The 20614-nt window shown below is 38.6% G+C and overlaps 2 protein-coding genes and 1 long non-coding RNA gene across 3 annotated transcripts in view; all 3 read right to left on the bottom strand.

The window, feature by feature from the left end:
- Positions 1–339: 339 nt before the first annotated feature.
- LOC309719407 overlaps positions 340–20614 on the bottom strand; it is a 52596-nt gene continuing 32321 nt past the window's right edge. Inside the window, exons 2-3 of the long non-coding RNA XR_014280236.1 lie at positions 491–581; positions 340–414 (exon numbers count right to left, since the gene is read on the bottom strand). This is a non-coding gene — a long non-coding RNA (uncharacterized lncRNA). The remainder of the gene's footprint in view (positions 415–490; positions 582–20614) is intronic.
- On the bottom strand, positions 9603–12473 carry LOC309719400 (nuclear factor 7, brain-like). The gene has a single exon (XM_082555514.1). The coding sequence runs from the start codon at positions 12294–12296 to the stop codon at positions 10869–10871; it is 1428 nt and encodes a 475-aa protein (XP_082411640.1). The 5' UTR covers positions 12297–12473; the 3' UTR covers positions 9603–10868.
- Positions 16570–18676, bottom strand: LOC309719405 (nuclear factor 7, brain-like). The gene has a single exon (XM_082555519.1). It carries the CDS (start codon positions 18499–18501, stop codon positions 17086–17088), a length of 1416 nt encoding a protein of 471 aa, XP_082411645.1. The 5' UTR covers positions 18502–18676; the 3' UTR covers positions 16570–17085.

Genomic DNA, 20614 nt, shown 5'->3' with positions numbered 1-20614 from the left:
CCTCTCGGACATTGTCAACAAGTTAGTCTTAGTAACAGGGCCACATTGATGTGGATAAATGTTTCGAGTTATTTGTTAACATGAATGTTCAAGATGTTCAATAAGCATGCTAAGTGCATATGTATTCCCTTTTTTCTTGAGTCTGTTTGCTCATACAAAATGAAATGCGATTAATACAGACTAAAAATGTCAGGATGAATGGAACGGACTCGGTCACAGACTGAGAAACACAGTTTAACTGAGCTTTATTAACCACACCGGGTGCTCTATATACATGCGGGGGAAAAGGGTCCACAGGGTAGGGAAACACAAGGTCCTCACACACGCTCCACTCTTCACGCTCCTCGCACACACAACTCCACGCTGAACAGCTCCACTCACACTCAGGGGTCCCGGGTCACAGCTCTGGGAAATCTACACACAAACACGAAAGTTACTCGTAGGCACGCACAGGAAATGATTGCTTTCTACAGAGCCAGTCAATACTAACTAGAGTTACTCAATATTCCAGCGAGGAGTAGCTCAGCGCCCCTGCCTTATGAAGAGTCAGCAAACAGTTGTGAGGAATCATCGATAATCAGCTGCAGGTGCGTGGGCCAAGGGCGGGAGAGCAGAGAGAGAGAGACAAAAATAAAACAAAAATACTTGGGCCACTGGGCTGGCCAGGCAGGCACAAGGACCATGACAAAAGATGAATGATATTTAATCGTGGTCAAAGGAGCTTGCAAAGAAAAGCATCTGGACTTCTTTAAGTTGCTTGAAGACGTTTCACCTCTCATCCGAGAAGCTTCTTCAGTTCTAAGGTCAAATGGTGGAGAGTCCCAGATATAAACCTAGTGGGAGTATCCCCCCACAGAGGGACAAAAGGACCCCCTGATGATCCTCTAATTGCCTGAGCCAAGGTGTGAAACTGGGTGTGGGCTCCAATCAGCCAGAGTTTCGGGTGAGTTCATTGTGAAACCTGGCCCCACCTTATCATGCGAATTCCTGAGATCAGATGGCCCAGGATGTGAGTGGGCGTTAAGGCGTCTGGGAAGGGATCTCAAAACTGGATTATAGATGGCAGACAGTTGGTGTCGTAAACCCCCGCCTCTGTTCAAAGATGGTCGCTCACAGTGGACATAGATGGCTTCTTTCACTCCTCTTTCAAACCATCTGTCCTCTCTGTCCAAAATGTGAACATTGGCATCCTCGAAAGAGTGACCTTTATCCTTAAGATGCAGATGGACTGCTGAGTCTTGCCTTGTGGAGGTGGCTCTTCTGTGTTGTGTCATGCGCTTGTGAAGTGGCTGTTTGGTCTCTCCAATGTAGAGGTCTGAGCATTCCTCGCTGCACTGTACAGCAAACACCACATTGTTAAGTTTGTGTTTTGGAGTTTTATCTTTCGGGTGAACCAGTTTTTGTCTGAGCGTGTTGCTGGGTCTGAAATGCACTGGGATGTCATGCTTGGAGAAAACTCTCCTGAGTTTTTCTGATACACTGGCTACATAGGGGATGACAATGTTGTTGCGTCTGTCCTGCTTATCCTCCCTCGCTGGTGTCTGGTCTTCTTTTCTATGCATCTTTGCTGACTTTAAGAACGCCCATTTAGGATAGCCGCACATTTTGAGTGCTTCCTTTACATGTGTGTGTGTTCCTTCACATGTGTGTGTGTTCCTTCATTTTTCCTTCAGGCTTAGAGGGAACATGTTCTGCCCGGTGGTGTAGGGTCCTAATTACTCCAAGTTTGTGTTCCAAAGGGTGATGGGAGTCAAAGAGGAGGTACTGGTCCGTGTGTGTGGGCTTCCGGTAAACTTCGATGTTGAGGTTGCCGTTCTCTTCAATGTGCACAGCGCAGTCCAGGAAAGGCAAACAGTTGTCCTTTGTGTCTTCCCTGGTGAACTTGATGTTTTTATCCACAGCGTTAATGTGCACAGTGAAGGATTCTGGGATCCTGACAAATTATTTATTTAGACCCACTGTTTATGGAAATACAAGAAAAAGATGTTTTATTTGTCTATTTAAAAATATTTACAGATGAACTTGGCTCAGTCTTAATGCTCTTTTTTACCTGTTAAGTCATTCCTAACATTTAATGATTTACATTTAAAAATGTGAGAAAGTGGAAATAAAATGTTTAAAAAACGTTTCCATAAATGAAAATACAAACTTTGTGTCCATGTTGTGAGTAAAAATAATATACGAATAAAATAAAAGTTGAACCTTCATTTGATATTTCTGCAGCTTTGTTCATACAAACTATTTCCAGCTCTGCTCTGTCAGTGTGAATCTTACATTTACTGTTAAGCAACATAAGAGTTTATAAAGATGCAGATCAGGTGTGAGAATGTAAACTTTATCCTTGATTCCATTTGTAATGGTGTAGTACCCTCATACTCACTGTGTTTTCTGTCCATAGTGGTCCTGGTTTAGGTTCAGGTCTCTGTTTTGTTGTTGCCAGCAATAAAGCTGAGTGTTTTGAGTTTTTCTTCTGTGTTTTGGAGTCTGGGTTTGGGTCCTTTTCCTGCCTGCACACAGCCATGACAATTGCAGCTGCAGCCTCCTCCTCTCTGAGGCTGCACCTCCTGCTTTCTCTGGAGCTGCAGCCTCCTGCTCTCCACTCTCATGTTAAAAGACAATAAAAAGACAGACATGACAAAGTTAGTGAGCCAGACACCAACAGATTACCCACATGATAGCCTCAGACTCCTCAGTTTCCATACAGAGTGTATCTGACCACCTAAAAAGCAGGTATCCATTCAATTAACTTTTACTATTAAAACAATAGTAAAAGTACCTTTAATAGTACAAAAACAAATATTGTTCTCTTCCCCTGTGCTGTCATTCATGGTGAAGTCCCTCTTATCATATTAATATTAATAGTATACATGAGTGAGAGTCTGTATTTAGTGAGGATTAACAAATGTTCCTGACCACAACCTTCTTTTATGTAAAGATATAGCAAACAGTTAAATGTTGGACAATCAATGGATTTAAAAAACATAACAAATTCTCCAAATGTGTGTTTTTCAGCACAAATCTGACACAATCAATGTGTCTCAGCTCAACAGTGTAGAAATTTAGTTTAAGTTTCATTCATTATAGTCAACAGGCAGCACGGATGAGTGGTGGTTAGCAGTGTTGCGTCACAGCAAGAAGGCCCTGAGTTTGTCTCCACCACCTGGCTTTCTGTCTTTCTGTGTGGACTTTTCATGTTTGTGTGGGTTCTCTTTCTCTGTAAGTAGTTGCCCTCAATATAAAAACGAAAAAGGAAAACAAGTAAAATATTGTGAGTTTATCTTAATATAGCATTAAAATGAGACCAAGAATGTGAAGTGTTTGGTATATTACTTATTGAGGAACACTGCAATCAGTAGAGGTGGGCAGATCTATCTAAATATTGATCATATCGACACCGACTCTGGTATTGGTATGGGATTGATACGGCCATGATCGGATCGATGATTTGTTTCTATCCCACGTTTTTGTATTAAATTAGTACATTTTTTGGAAATTAAAATAGGACCTCAAACCTCCACAATGAAAAATGTCAAACAACAGAAGTTGACCCAAAGACCTTTAGAGACAGGAACATTTACATTCCAGGTCTCCAAAAACCCAGTTTCAAAATACTTGAAAAGCTGGAAGGTGTGTTTTGTTGTGTTAGCAAAAATCAGAGTGAGTTAGTGGTCACAATTTGCAAACTGATGATGGGCCATCTGTTAAGTCATGACACACTGCTCTCCCCAAAATAAGCTGCCTACATAGGTTAAAAGTATCGGTACTGACCCTGTATTTACTTGGTATTAAATCAATATAAAAATCTGCAGTCTCACACAGCACTAGCAATCAGCTGATTGCCACTAAACCAGTTTTACAAGATTAATTTTTTCAGTTGCAACAGATGAAATGAGTCATGCTAGATACGTTTGTAAATATACATGATTGAAACTAATGAGTCTAATGTGTTGTTAGAGTGAGAATTCACTAACTTTGAAGCAGAGCTGAGTTCAGACATTCAGCATTAACCAAACTGATCTGGTGAGTTTGTATTGATGCACATTCATTTTAGTGCTGTGAAAAGGTAGTGGGTGTGTGGGGTGAAGTCAGCGCTCTTCTGTGGAAAAAACCAGAGGCAATTAATTCACTCGGGTGTGAGTGGGTATACTGTCGGTAAGAGACTTTTGCCATTTTTGTTTGGATCATTTGCTATTGTATGTGCCTATTTTTAATGTGTCATTGGACTTTTTTAGTGTGACCACGAATTTTAATAGAAGAATTGATCAAGCCCTAGATCGACTGCGCGCAGGGAAACTGATCAATATTGTAGGTATATTGAGTGTTTGTTTTAGCTTCATGATTTTGAATGGTTTCATAAAATTGATATTTTATTGGGTAATATTTTAATCGATAATGTTGTTTGTGTTTTTCAGCTGTGCTGTCTCTGCTGTCCTTTTTTCGTTCTTTTGATTGATTTGTAATTTTGTTTTGGTTAGTCCGTCCAGCCGTAAAGGCAGTTATTGATTGAGAGTAAGTTGTGTAAGGGCGGACTAACTTCCCTTTTTGTTTTTTGTTTAATTGTTTGTGCCACTTCCCTTTATCTCCCAGATCGCAGGCCATGCATAGCACTGATTCCCAGCTGTGCTGAGACCTGAATTGTTTGCAGTGTGTGCCACGATTGCAGTGTTGCTAAACGGGGTGTGACGGGTTGCAGTGTTGTTATTTTCGCACAGTTTGTGTGGTAAGTCTCATGTGCAGCTGGGATATCAGCAGGATGTATTGCAAGTCCTGTCTGGAAATAACTGGGAATTTGTATGTCTAACTAATGTGATAAATAAATGATCAATTTGTTTCTTTGCCCCGTTTACTCATACCTTGTCCTCGGTTACAGAGATTTAACAATTCAATGACGCATCCACCTTATTTATTAAAAAGTCTCTGTATCGGTATCTGCGATACTGGCCTGTATTTACTTGGTATCACATCCATACCAAAATGTGCAGTATTGCACACCAGTAGAACACATATATACACATACATGAGGAGGTGAACAAAACTAACCTGGAAGTACTATCTCTCCCTCTGGAGCAGCAGCGCAGTACAGCAAACTTATGACTTCGTTCCAGCTACACCCAAAGAATATGCCATACATATGGGTATTATGATGCTATTTAAAGCTATTCAACCTTGCATATGGAAATGAAACTGGGACAGAATGTTCACCTGTGCCATTTTCTCTGAGAGAGGAGATAAAAGAAATGCAAGTGGATAGTGACAATCTATCTGAACCCACAGGGCCTGGTGAGGATGAGCTTTAAACTCATTTGCAGTCTAACTTACAGATTCAACCACTGGGACACACTTATATAGACATTACAAGGTCTACCTGTCACAGAAAGCCACAACAGTTTCTGACTTATGAATCATTGGGTGAACCCTCAGTGCAGTCACATGCAGCACTTAATCTAGTTGGGGAAACGCACAGCACCACAGTTACTTGTCACAACCATACCATCATGCACTGTATTTCCATGCCCACCATTGGCAATTGTGCCGCCTGCGTGTATGTCACATTCACCAATGTACTGCACCCCAATACCATACTCACCATACCAGTATCACGCATCACTGACCCCATCTGCATACACATCACCCCTATTGTTTAAAGTAATTCTTGGACTGATAAAATCAGTTATGATAAGTTTTGAGAGAGTTTGAAAAAAAAGTTTTAAATGTCATGATTTTGTGAATGTCGGGAACCATTTTATTTTTGTCAGGGAGTGTGTGATACCCACTAAAGTGTGATCACATTTATGTGAATTAATTTATGTTTAAGTAATTTTACTTTCAATCTAAGTTATACTTTCATTGGAAAATGCCCTCTGTTAAGTCATGACACACTGCTCTCCCCAACATAAGTTGCCTATATAGGTTACAAGTATTGGTACTGGCCCTGTATTTACTCTGTATCAGGTCAATATAAAAATCTGCAGGCTCACACAGCGCTAGCAATCAGCTGATTGTCACTAAACCAGTTTTACAAGATTTATTTTTTCAGTTGCAACAACAACAGGAAACATTTTCTGCCAACGTGTCAGCAGGATTGTGTCTGTGACTAAAGACGACTCAGTGAACAAAGATGCAAAAAGTTTCAAAATTTCTGTTCTGTGAAGACTTTGCTGAGATTTTTCCTTTTGGGAATGTTTTAGTATTTTCTGTTTTTAGATGTGTTTTTAAATTTTGTTGAGTGACCAAATGTGTTAAAAAACAATCAAATATTATACATTTTGACACTCATCTGACATCTCTGCAACTTTCTCTATACAAACTTTCCTTCTCTGTCAGAGGGCTCATAAACAGCTGCAAAGTTTTTGTTTACTTAAGCGTTAATGCAGATATTTCAATAAGGAGAGATAGATGGAACTAAACATGATTTACTGATATAAGAATTCAGTTATGCTATTTTGTGATTAGACTATGATGGCCCGTCACAGCAGAATGAAATCCCAGCTGTGATAGAAACCAGGTGTCCTCTGTGTGCCGGTATGATGAAATGAGTCATGCTAGATAAGTTGATAAAAATGTACATGATTGAAACTAATGAGTCTAATGTGTTGTTAGAGTGAGAAGTCACTAACTTTGAAGCAGAGCTGAGTTCAGACATTCAGCATTAACCAAACTGCTCTGGTGAGTTCGTATTGATTCACATTCATTTTAGTGCTGTGCCTTGTTATACTTCAGCAAAGTGTTAGAACAACTGCTGTGATGTTTATAGTCAAAGGAAGAAGCTACATGTGTATAGTATGTGAGTGAGATAATTAGTAGGGCGATTAGTTCTCTGCTAACAGATTAGCAGTTAAACTGACTACCACCTGAGATCCCAAAAGGTTGATTCTGTTCATCTGGATGTAGCGTTATCAGTGGGAGAAACGTTTTGTCACTCATCTAAGTGACTTCTTCAGTCTCAGCTGACTGTAAGTTTCCCCAACCTTATAAACAGTACCTTTGCACAATAACTGACCTCACAGCCCACTGAATGAACAATGGGCTGGGATGTCAGTTCCTTGATCATTAATATGCAAATTGTCATGATCAAAGACCACTGATGGCCATGAGTACCATTCACAGTGAGTTGGGGAATGGCTGCAATCACGGCACAGCAAGATGGCTAAAGGCCCCCTCCTTGATTTAGAGACAGTCTTTCCCTTTTCACGTAAATGCCCTCCTTGACTCCGTGCTCAAACCAGCGTTCCTCCCTGTCCAGGACATGTACATCCTCATCATTAAAAGAGTGGCCACTGGCCTGCAGGTGTAAATAGACTGCAATATCTACAATATGTTATTTCTCTCCAGCAGATGGCGCTGCTGGGCTGTCATTTGGATACTTAAATATTCTGCCTGGGCACTTGCCCTCAACACAGGAATAAAAATAAAAGGAAAACAAGTATAAAATACTGACCTCTCATGCTTTACTTTATTTTAATATAGCGTAAAAATGACATCAGAATGTGAATGTTGTGGGTTTTTTTTCTTTCAGCTTAAACAGGAAACATTTTCTGCCAACATGTCAGCAGGATTGTGTCTGTGACTAAAGACGACTGAACAAACATGCAAAAAGATTTAAAATTCCCATTTTGTAAAGACTTTGCTGAGATTTGTTCTCTACTCCATCAAAGCATATAGTCTTCTGTAATATGCGGTTCATCAGAACAGAGGTTACATTTAAAATGGAAATTTAACAACGATGATTTAAAACGGAGTTTCTTCAAATAAATTTATCTAATCTAATTATGATTGTGCAACCCAGGCCACAAATATTATACTACAACAGAAAAATAAATGTCCTCATAGTGAAAGCGATAGTTAAAATTCATGTTGAAATTTATAACATGTGTGTAAAAACTCCTGTTAGAACTAGACTAAGTTCATATTGAAGTGATTTGTGGGAATGCTCCTTTAGCGTAACCCTTCCCTCTTCCTCCATAAGAGCACATTAGCTTCTGATAAATAAAACAGCAACATCAGAGAGCAGAGACATGAATGTAAAGCATCAGAGATATAATTGTGTTTACTCGGAAAATGCGAAGGATTTATTTCCCAAAGACAAACTGTGAAAACTAATCAGTAGAGTTTGGGCCAGATTTGATCCTAAATAGACTATTTGCTTTATCACAGCAGAATTCTGAATTTGAACTGATCAGACTGACCTGAACTGAAAGTGTGATTATTCAGACTTTAATGACATTGAGTGATGTTATTTTTTTTTGTTTTGAGCCAAACTGGATTTCTTTACAGGAACTTTGCATTAAAGGCTCAACACACCAAAAATGGGTTTTGATCACATTTGATTGCTCATACAAGACAGAAACTAATCATAGTGATTAATAATGAGCACAAGTTTAATAAGCTCATAACACTAAATTGGCTTTATTTGCTTTTCACAGAACAGAATTCTCTTAACGTCTCTTAAAGAAGTAAATTCTGAAACTGAAGGTTTCTGATTCTTTAATCAAAAACTAAAGTTTAACCTTCTAGGACCTGGCGTCCACATATGTGGACATCACATTTTGGGTTATTTAGACCAAAATACTCAATTCTGCTCTACAAGGGCCTGATATCCACTTACGAGGACATTATACTGCTACTGTTCTATCAGAAATTTAAACGAATATCCTCATATGTGGCTCTTATTTTTCTTAAAAAAAAATAAGGTAAAAAAAAAAAATCTGGTAATTCTTTGTTTTTACATTCATCAGGCCCCAATATGCCCAAATATCAAAGAGAAATTAAAAATGCATGCCGTGGAAGAGTTCGTGTCTTAGGAGGTTAAAGAAACAACCGAGGTGTTGGATTTGGAACAGATGGAAGGATACGTGTGATGTACTACACATCAACTGATTGTGTTTGTGTTTTATTAAAGATGGCGGCTTTTCATTTCAAGGTTTCTGGCTCTGGTCTCTTCACTGTGCTTTGCTCCATCACTCTTGTGAACCTAGAACTAGTCCAGTATCGTATATATCTGTTTACAGTGACGTCAGTGCTACAAATGCTTCAAGAAAACAGTTTCAGCACAACAGGAAATTTAAAAAGCACCAGAAGCAAATGTTCTTTTATTTTAAGGAATCAATTAAATGTAAAAACAACTATAAAGCTAGAAATTTCTGTGATGAATGTGTTTAAACTCGCATTGAACTACAGATGAACTCGGCTCAGTCTTAATGTTCTGTTTTACCTGTTAAGTGAAGTTATTTCTAACATTTATGATTTACAGTTTAAAATGTGAGAAACTGGAAATAAAATGTTTAAAAAACCTTTGATGATATAAACTTTGTCTCCATCTTAAGAGTAAATATAATATATGAATAAAACACCAATATTATAAAGTTGGACCTTGATCTGACATCTCTGCAGCTTTGTTCATACAACTTCAAGAGTTGATTCTGTTCATCTGGACGAAGCGTTTCCAAGTGACATGTTCAGTCTCAGCTGACTGCAGGTTTCCCCAATCTTATAAACAGTACATTTGCATAATGACTGAAACCAGCGACACTTTACGTGAAAAGGGAAAGACCATCAGGATGCATCAATATGTTTTCATACAAACTATTTTCAGCTCTGCTCTGTCAGTGTGAATATTAAATGTACTGTTAAATAACACAAGTTAGAGTTTATAAAGATGCAGATCAGGTGTGAGAATATAAACTTTATCCATGATTACATTTGATTTCTGTCTGGTAATGTTTCACACTGAGGATCAGACCAAAGTGAGAATCAGTGACTCCATCAAAACAAACTGCACAAGTCTTCTCTGATATGCAGTTCAAGAGAGCTGAGCTTAAATGTGAATGTTGGTCTGAAAATAAAATCTGATTATGATTGTTTCAATAAAACAGCTTCAGCACAACAAGAATATTTAAAAACCAATAGACGCAAATAATTTCTTATTCTAAGGAGTCGGTTAAATATAAAAAGAACAATGAAAGTGAGTTTCTATGTTAAATAAATCTTAACTAACGACTGAATGTGTCTGAAAAGCTGATTTTCAGTCAAACACAACAACAGAATCACTGAATTTGATTTATTTCACGTCACACAGACATTTTGTGATTCTCAATAATCAAAGAGACCAAATAAAGAATAACATTGAGGTAAAAATCAAAGGTAGGACCTATTTTCATTCACTGAAACACTGAGACTGAGAGCGAAGTTTAAAAATCAAAAACCTGATTATAAAAGAGGATCAGAAGATTCAGAAATCTTTCAAACTGTGAGAGACGCCTGCTGCTGATTGAAGTTAAAAATAACACAAGAAAAAATATTTTTAATCAAATCAAGTGTAGTTACACTGATGAGACAGTTTTTGAACTTAGAAGTCAATTCTTTGATTTTTTTTTTTTTAAGTAGACGTGTTACTTTAAAAAGGTTGTTTAACTGAAAACAAGATGGTGATAATCAGGATAATTAGGATCCAGTAGTTTTAAAGTTGACTCTTGCTGGTGTGACACAAGTTTAATCATTAATCCTTTTTTCTTTTAAGAAGTGTCACAGTTTACTGTTCACACTCAACAACTTTGAAAAGGAACTATATCATCATCATTCAGATTTAAAAATTATCGAAAATATTGACATGAACAATATGAATAATATTGAAAACATGAATTTAAAAGAAATATAAAAAGTAAACTTTTCTTACAAAAACTCGAGTGGGTCACAAGATTTTCACATAAAAAAAGTTGCTTTCGGTTAATTGAACTGCTAATAGTTCCACTAAATCAACAAAAAATAAATAAAACCTGATAATTAAGTTAGAAAGTTTGATGAATAATGTCCCTAAAATTAAGCTGCTGGACTGAAAAAAAAAATCAAAACAGTTAAAATAAAGAATCACTTTACAATAAAATCTCAATCTCACAGATTTTGACATCAGAGGTTTTGGCGTCTCCTGCCTTCCAAACACTGAAATATGGGAAGAGTTTCTCAGTGAAAGTGTGTCTGTGAGTGTAGATGTGAGTCATGTCTTCAGGGTCATAGAAGGACACCTCCCCCCTGTCATAGTCCAGCTGGACTCTGATCCTCTGGAGACTCTTCTTCACTGTCACAGTCTGACCAACAACATCATAGTATTTTCCACTGCCATGATTTAAACACCAGATTCCATATTTTGGTGAAGCAGAACACTCTCCCTTCCTGTCAACTGACTCTTTAACTAAACCCACATTCCAGTCAGGATGGTCTCCCACCTCCACCTCCCAGCTGTGTTTCCCTGAGCTGATGCCCTCAGAGCCAAAAACATTGGCATACTTAGTGTTTCTCTCTGGATTATCAGGAAGCTGCTGCTTTGTGTCTCCATTCCTCGCACTGGTCAGATCATCAGACAGATAGAGACAGCAGTTTGCAGTGTTTGGGTCCAGAATGACAGGACTGAAGTGGACCTTCTCCTTCATCTTCTCCCACACTCTGAAGGACAGGTTGCCCAGGTGTTTGGCCACATCTATCAGTGCTCCTGAGACCAGCTGTGGATCTGACACTGAGCTCTGGGCTCTGGCTCTGCTCTGAGTGTCTTTATAACTGCTGAGGAATGGCACGCTGTGTTTCTGCAGCTCTTCTTCAACAGCACAGATGCTGTCTGACAGAGAGGAGATCTGCTCCTCAATCATCTTCATCTCTCTGCTGATAGTCCTCCCCTTCTGCTGCTCTTCCTCCCTCAGAGCTGCCAGTCTGGACTCCTCTTCCTCTTTCAGGAACTGCTGGAGCTTGTTGAACTCTGCTCTGATCTGCCTCTCTGTGGACAACAGCTGCTTCTTGGAGTGTTGAATCACTTCATTGTATGTTTTCTCCACTTGTTTGTATTTGTTCCTCTTGTCCTGCAGAGACTTTAAGTCAGATTTCAGCTGCTCCTTCAGGTCACTGACTGCTTCTTCTACAGGAACCACTTTGTGACTGTGGTGGAGAGAAAACTCACACACAGGACACACAGCTCTCTGCTCGTCCACACAGAACAGTTTAGGCTCTTCCTCATGTTTACTGCACACCACTGTTAATTTCTTCTCTCTCTTTTCTGTCTCAGATGATCCAGATTTCTGTCTCCCAGCAAATGAATCAGCAAGTTCTTTCAGCGCAAAGTTGACATTAGGATGATCCTTTGAAGATTTTCTTTTACAAATGGGACAGTTTTTGTTTGTAGTTTGTTCCCAGAATTTCTGCAGGCAGCTTGAACAGAAGCTGTGGTTGCAGCTCAGAGACACAGGATCTCTGAAAGTCTCTGAACACACATGGCAGCTCAGAAAATTTTCAACAAGTCCGAGTTTGTCAGCCATTTGATCTTTAAGTATTTTTAACTCACCAAATTAGTGTCTCTTGAACTTCCTGATAAAAATCCTCCAAACGTGTGTTTTTCAGCAGAGATCTGACTCCCTGTAATGGCGTCTCAGCTCAGTTCAAAAGTGTCGGAATTTACTTTCATTTTCATGGATCACGTGTTAAACTGAAACACGCACATAACACTTGTGTCCATCAGAGGGCGCTGTATGTGTCATTCAGATAGTTTTCAGTTTGTGCTCCTTAAAACGACACCAAAGTGAAAAATGAAGAAAATCTTGACTTCTCCTTTTAAAAAACGAAACCTAAATAGAACATAAAAATGACACAAAGGAGGTGAAGCTGTGGTGTTTCAGAAGTTCATCACAGGGTTTAGATTGTCAACCTGCCAGACCTCTGCTCTCACACTCAAAACAAAGAAAAAATCTTGACCCTCATGAACATGAAGCAATAATTCTGAATAAAATGCAGCTGAAATACATGAAATCAAAAGTTTATTCTTTTGAAATAATACATCATTAAAATATGCTTGTTATAAACTAAATGTATACCAGTGAAGTTAATTTCCTTTGATCAGATTCAATCAAAGATGACTGTATTACTGTAAACTGACTACATCCTGTAAGTAGTTCGAGTTCAGGGACACAGAATCTCTGAATGTCTCTGAACACGTTACAGTTCAGGAAAGAAGGAAGTGTTTACATGCAGGTCCAGTAGGAGATGCAGAGGATGGTTTGGGTCCATTATCCACAGCAGCAGGCATCAGGATGGAGGGATCCAATCAGGTTGTATAAACCGAATTAATGAAATATTCCGTTTTTTTTTTTTTAAACAATCCTAACCTCGTTACTTTCAGCAAATAAAATATTTTACGTAACGTGGAGCAACGTGTGTATGGTATACCGATTATTGGCCATGATTGTAGCATAACTATCCACACAAAACACAGGCTTTATTCAGACCATGACATGTGAATTAAGACAATAACTATGGTGTTATACTTGGTTAGAGTTGTAGGGACTCCCAAAAACTTCCTTGAGGTGACCGTTTTTGTGATTTGACACTATATAAAAAATGAATTGAACTGAATTCTCTCTCTCAGTAACTCAGAGACCAGTTTCCCATGAAAAATCTGTCTTCTGCATTATTCGCTTGTTTATTTCGCACCAGTCTACAGAGAAGTAAAATTGAAAAGTAGTCGTCCAAAAAATTAATCAAGCAAGAGTAAAGTAGTTGGTAAAAAAGACTAATCAAGTACTGAGTAACTGGTTGTAATGTCTTATTTATTTTTCACCTTAAAAAAATGCTATCATACAAACAAACAAAAATAAATAAATAAATGAATATACAAATGTTAGTATTTTCAAATAGAATATGTAAAAACATTAACAAAATAAGGCACAAGATCCAGAATTTCCAGATTTCAGTTTTTCACAACATAAAGCTTTTTAACCAATAACTACAATAAATAATATAAATATATGAACAGTACAAACCATTTCCAGTGACAAGATGTGCTGTATACATTATATTCACTTTTACTCCAAATGGCACAGCAGCCTCAGAAAAAAACATTAGAACGAGGCAACTTCAACATATGTACATACAAGGTAGCTCACTTTACCATAAGTTGTGTGGGTGTGCATCAATTTCTGCATATTTATCAAAAATGCACTATTTCTTCACTGTATTTCACACAGGAAGGTCATGGTTGAGCTTCAGGAGCAGTTTGCTCTCAAGGTTCTTGCTGTGAAGCTGTAACTGTTCAGCAGTGAACAGGAGTCTCACACAGTCTTTCACAAGCTCCAGATGCAGGAAGAGCTGTATTGATTTTGATTGACAGCTTCTTGATGTGAGGAAAGCAATAGATGAGGTGTTGGCAACCCTGGGCACTCTAACCACAGCTGGCACTGATGGCACGACACGCAATGACTTAATCTGAAAACGTGCATTAAAAATAAATATCTACGGCCAGGCCAGCGGTGCACATCGCAAATTAGCTCGAGTAGACATGTTAGTTGTGCCGCTTCTTAATGACAGTATCTTAGCTAACAACCCCAACTACATGATTCAACTTGTAATTGGCTAAAAATCACTTCGCCTACCGGTGAGAGACGTTACTAGCTGGCAGTTTTTCAAGCAATGTTGAAACGTCCACACTCCAACACTTCAAATGGTAAAAATGGTAAAATGGCCTGTATTTTTATAGCGCTTTACTAGTCCCTAAGGACCCCAAAGCGCTTTACACATCCAGTCATCCACCCATTCACACACACATTCACACACTGGTGATGGCAGCTACATTGTAGCCACAGCTGCCCTGGGGCGCACTGACAGAGGCGCTTCATGCTTCAGGTGCTGCCCACTCAGCGCAGCATCAACACCACGGAAATACACGGATACATCCAAAGACTCAAGACAGAAATCACTGTGCATGTTCAGGACTTTCGGGTGTATGGACCAATGTTTTCTTTTCTGATCAAGTCAGAAAGCTTTAATGAGCAGCTGGATGTGTCTCTCTTAAACTGGCTGGACACAGAAGACATCGAAATGCAGCTGATTGAACTGAAAAGCTCGACTACCTGACAAGTCTTAAGAACATTGCATTATTGACAGTATTTGGCTCTACATATTTGCGTGAGGAGATTTTCTCTCACACGAAGAGTGTTCTCAGCGCCTCCCATAGCTGTGGGAACGCTAGACACTCAGGAACCTGTGTCTCTGAGTGGGAGACCAGAGATCACAGACCAGAGCAGTGTCTCCTTTACACGCGCTGTGACAGTTTCACGCTCTGGCGGGCAGCTCCCTGCTCTCGGATAGAAATCCTGCTCACGCGAGTAAATTGACTTTTAACAGCCCAAACGAGGACGGGGTCCTAATGTGAGTTACTCTGTGGCAGCGACAGAAATGCTGTTTTAAACTGTATTTGTTTACAATTTGAAAAATAAAGTTTGCTGAATTCATTGTTAACAGTTATTGTTTGCGTGCAGCTGTGGAAATACAGACAACTGTCACTGGATTATTTAATGCTGAAGAAATCTTTAAACCAGAGGATTCTAGTTCTGAAGCCTCTGCACTACAGTGACACCAGAGAGCAGAGACATTTTAACCAGTGGAGTTTTGGCCAGATTCTTTCCCCACAGGAGAGCTTTGTGGGTGTTGGTCGAGGCCTGTACTGCCCTCTCTCCCCCTCTGAATGTGTGGTGGTTGCAGATGACACACAAGACTCAAACTTACAGACACTACAGCGACCACATCAGCAGCAGCAGTTTGATTTGATCCTAAAGAGACAATTTGCTTTATCGCAGCAGGATTCTGGATTTGAGCTGATCAGACTGACACTGACCTGAGGTGAAAGCGTGATTAGACATTTTATTTGTTTGTTTAAAATATTTACAGATGAACTTGGCTCAGTCTTAGTGTTCTGTTTATCTGTTAAGTGAAGTCATTTCTAACATTTAATGATTTACATTTAAAAATGGGATAAGTGTAAATGTTTACAGTGTAAACATTTTTACTAGAGAACAAAATATGAACTTTGTCTCCATCTTGTGCGTAAATATAATATACAAATAAAACATCACTATTATAAAGCTGCACCTTCATCTGAAATCTCTGCAGCTTTGTTCATTCAAACTATTTTCTGAGTTTGTAAACATACAGATTAGCTGTGAGAATGTAAAGTTTATCAATGATCACATTTGATTTCTGTCTGGAGTTAAATGTGAGTGTTGGTCTGAAAAAAAGATTTAAAATGTAGCTGCTTAAAATCAATTCTTGATTTGATAAAATCTGCTGATTGTTTCAATAAAACAGCTTCAGCACAACAAGAATATTTACAAACTAATAGAAGCAAATAATATTTTATTCTAAGGAGTCAGTTAAATGTAAACACAACAATCAAAGTGAGTTTCCGTGTTAAATGAATCTGAACTAATGACTGTGTCTGAAAAGCTGAATTACTGTCAAACACAACAACAACAGAATCACTGAATTTATTTATTTCACTTCACAGAAACATTTTGTGATCTCAATAATCAAAGAGAGCAGTTAAAGAATAACATTGAAGTACAAATCAAAGGTAGGTGATTCACTGAAACACTGAGGCTGAGAGTGAAGTTTGAAAATCAAATTAAAACCTAATTATGAAACATGAGAAGATCCAGAAATCTTTCAAACTGTGAGAGATGTCAGCTTCTGATTAAGGTTAAAAACAACACAAGAAAGAACATTTTTAATGAAATGTAGATACACTGATGAGACAGCGTCAGAACTTAGAAGTCATTTCTTTGAATTTGGAAAACTTTAAAGAAGACGTGTTACTTTCAAATGTTATTTAACTGAAAACAAGATGCTGATAATCAGGACATTTAAATCTTGTAGTTGTAAAGTTGATTCTTGCTGATGTTTAATCATGAATCCTTCTTTTAAGAAGTGTCACAGTTTGCTGTTCACACTCAACAACTTTGAAAAGCAAAGAAATCATCATCATTCAGATTTTAAAACTATCAAAAATATTTACATGAACAACATGAGAAATATTCTGAAAATATTAATTTAAAAGAAACAAGAAAAAAATGTAAAAGTTTCTTACAGAAACTCGAGTGGGTCACAAGATTTTCACATGAAAAAGTTGCTTTAGTTTCATTGAATTGCTAATAGTTCCACTAGATCAACAAAATGAAATAAAACCTGATAATGAAGTTAGACAGTGTGATTAATAATTTCCCCAAAATTAACCCTGTTGCTGTACTGAAAAAACAGTTAAAATAAAGAATCACTTTACAATCAAATCTCAGTCTGACAGATTTTGATATCAGAGGTTTTGGCGTCTCCTGCCTTTCCAATACTGAAAAATGGGAAGAGTTTCTCAGTGAAAGTGTCTCTGTGAGTGTAGATGTGAGTCATGTCTTCAGGGTGATAGAAGGACACCTCCCCCCTGTCATAGTCCAGCTGGACTCTGATCCTCTGGAGACTCTTCTTCACTGTCACAGTCTGACCATCACCATTATAGTATTTTCCACTGCGGTACAGTAAACACCAGTTTCCATATTTTGGTGAAGCACAACGCTCTCCCTTCCTGTCAACTGACTCTTTAGCTAAACCCACAAGCCAGTCAGGATGGTCTCCCACCTCCACCTCCCAGCTGTGTTTCCCTGAGCTGAAGCCCTCAGAGCCAAAAACATTGGTATAATTAGTGTTTCTCTCTGGATTATCAGGAAGCTTCTGCCATGTGTCTCCACGTCTCACACTGGTCAGATCATCAGACAGATAGAGACAGCGGTTTGCAGTGTTTGGGTCCAGAATGACAGGACTGAAGTGGACCTTCTCCTTCATCTTCTCCCACACTCTGAAGGACAGGTTGCCCAGGTGTTTGGCCACATCTATCAGTGCTCCTGAGACCAGCTGTGGATATGACACTGAGCTCTGGGCTCTGCTCTGAGTGTCTTTATAACTGCTGAGGAATGGCACGCTGTGTTTCTGCAGCTCTTCCTCAACAGCAGAGATGCTGTCTGACAGAGAGGAGATCTGCTCCTCAATCATCTTCATCTCTCTGCTGATAGTCCTCCCCTTCTGCTCCTCTTCCTCCCTCAGAGCTGCCAGTCTGGACTCCTCTTCCTCTTTCAGGAACTGCTGGAGCTTGTTGAACTCTGCTCTGATCTGCCTCTCTGTAGACAACAGCTGCTTCTTGGAGTGTTGAATCACTCCATTGTAAGTTTCCTCCACTTGTTTGTATTTGTTCCTCTTGTCCTGCAGAGACTTTAAGTCAGATTTCAGCTGCTCCTTCAGGTCACTGACTGCTTCTTCTACAGGAACCACTTTGTGACTGTGGTGGAGAGAAAAGTCACACACGGTGCACACAGCTCTCTGCTCGTCCACACAGAACAGTTTAGGCACTTCCTCATGTTTACTGCACACCACTGTTAATTTCTTCTCTCTCTTTTCTGTCTCAGATGATCCAGATTTCTGTCTCCCAGCAACTGAATCAGCAAGTTCTTTCAGTGTAAAGTTGACAATTGGATCATCCTTTGAAGATTTTCTTTTACAAATGGGACAGTTTTTGTTTTTAGTTTGTTCCCAGAATTTCTGCAGGCAGCTTGAACAGAAGCTGTGGCTGCAGCTCAGAGACACAGGATCTCTGAAAGTCTCTGAACACACATGGCAGCTCAGGTAATTTTCCAAAAGTCTGACTTTCTCAGCCATTTGATCTTAAAGTATTATTAACTCACCAAATTAGTGTCTCTTGAACTTTCTGATAAAAATCCTCCAAACGTGTGTTTTGCAGCAGAGATCTGACTCCCTGTAATGGCGTCTCAGCTCAGTTCAAAAGTGTCGGAATTTACTTTCATTTTCATGAATCACGTGTTAAACTGAAACACGCACATAACACTTGTGTCAGTCAGAGGGCGCTGTCAGAGTCATTCAGATAGTTTTCAGTTTGTGCTCCTTAAAACGACACCAAAGTGAAAAATGAAGAAAATCTTGACTTCTCCTTTTAAAAAAAACGAAACCTAAATAGAACATAAAAATGACACAAATAAGGTGAAGCTGTGGTGTTTCAGAAGTTCATCACAGGGTTTAGATTGTCAACCTGCCAGACCTCTGCTCTCACACTCAAAACAAAGAAAAATTCTTGACCCTCATGAACATGAAGCAATAATTCTGAGTAAAATGCAGCTGAAATACATAAAATCAAAAGTTTATTTTTTCAAATAATACATCATTAAACTATGCTTGTTATAAACTAAATGTATACCAGTGAAGTTAATTTCCTTTGACCAGATTAAATCAAAGATGACTGTATTACTGTAAACTGACTACATCCTGTAAGCAGTTCGAGTTCAGGGAAACAGGATCTCTGAATGTCTCTGAACACGTTACAGTTCAGGAAAGTTTCTACACTCATCAAATGTCACATCTTTACAGCTTGAACCTTACAGTCCTTCAAGAAAGCAAAGTTGTTTTAGAGAACTCACATGTTGTCATGGTGTTCTAGTTAATTAATAACCACCAAACACAATATCTGCTTTTACTACCTGGGCTGTGGCCTCAAACCTGCATAAGAGTTTAGACCTTTAGACTCCAACTTTCAAGTTTGTCATGAACTGAAATGTGATGAGCTGACCAGTGTTAGAGATGTCACTGAAATAATAATGAAAAATAAAGAGAAAAATCACAGCGAACAGACCAGAAATGCTAATAATGCAAAAATAAACAAAACTGATATAAACTGTTGATATGACACAATATGACACTGAACTGTGACAACACAGAAGAATTTACTGTCACATGTCACAAATCAGATTCTGGTCAAAGTCATGTTTAAGGTCCTACTGCCTCGAAGTTGTCAATCACGTCCACTTTCTTGAAAAATAATTAAAAAGACAAAAAACAACAACAACACTGTAGAGCTCTTATAAATGCATTAAATGAAGCCAATGAAAGAAAAAATACAAAGAGTGAAGTGTTCAATAAATCAATACATAATATGACACAATAAGGATCTTATGTCTAAACTGAGTACAGGGATTGTGGTGTGAGGTGTAGATTTTCTGTATCTTTGTGTCAGTGAAGCTGAAACAGTTGTTGAAGGAAGTGTTTATCTGCAGGTCCAGTAGGAGATGCAGAGGATGGTTTGGGTCCATTATCCACAGCAGCAGTCATCAGGATGGAGGGATCCAATCAGGTTGTATAAAGCAAATTTATGAAATATTCATTTTTTATTTTGGTGTTTTTTTTGTTGTTACAATCATAACCTCGTTACTTTCACCAAATAAAATATTTTACATAACGTGGAGCAACGTGAGGATGGTATACCGATTATTGGCCATGATTGTAGCATAACTATCCACACAAAACACGAGCTTCATTCAGACCATGACATGTGAATTAAGACAATAACTATGGTGTTATACTTGGTTAGAGTTGTAGGGACTCCCAAAAACTTCCTTGAGGTGACCGTTTTTGTGATCTGACACTATATAAAAAAATGAATTGAACTGAATTCTCTCAGTAACTCAGAGACCAGTTTCCCATGAAAAATCTGTTTTCTGCATTATTCGCTTGTTTATTACACACCAGTCTACAGTTGTGTTCAGTGCTTTTGTTTTTTCAAAATTGGCCTCTGACAAGAAAGTTTCATTTCTGCTGTTCAATACTGAAGAAATATAAACTCTTACAAATTATGCCAAATTACAAAAATCTTAGCTGTGTCTCTAATAAAACCTCTGTAACTTTGCTCTGCTTCACTTCAGCAACATCAGGTAATGTTCATATTTTGATTCATGGTGTTCTTGTGTTTTTGTTCAACTGCAGA

This window comes from Aulonocara stuartgranti (assembly GCF_965226115.1).
Source record: "Aulonocara stuartgranti genome assembly, chromosome: 12".
NCBI classification, from domain to species: Eukaryota; Metazoa; Chordata; class Actinopteri; order Cichliformes; family Cichlidae; genus Aulonocara; species Aulonocara stuartgranti.
Note: the sequence above shows the minus strand (reverse complement) of the source record. Positions and strands in the feature narration are given on the sequence as shown.

What these genes read in the sequence shown, in the direction of transcription:
- LOC309719400 (XM_082555514.1), bottom strand. Translation starts at nt 12,296, where the DNA reads ATGGCTGACAAACTCGGACTTGTTGAAAATTTTCTGAGCTGCCATGTG.
- LOC309719405 (XM_082555519.1), bottom strand. Translation starts at nt 18,501, where the DNA reads ATGGCTGAGAAAGTCAGACTTTTGGAAAATTACCTGAGCTGCCATGTG.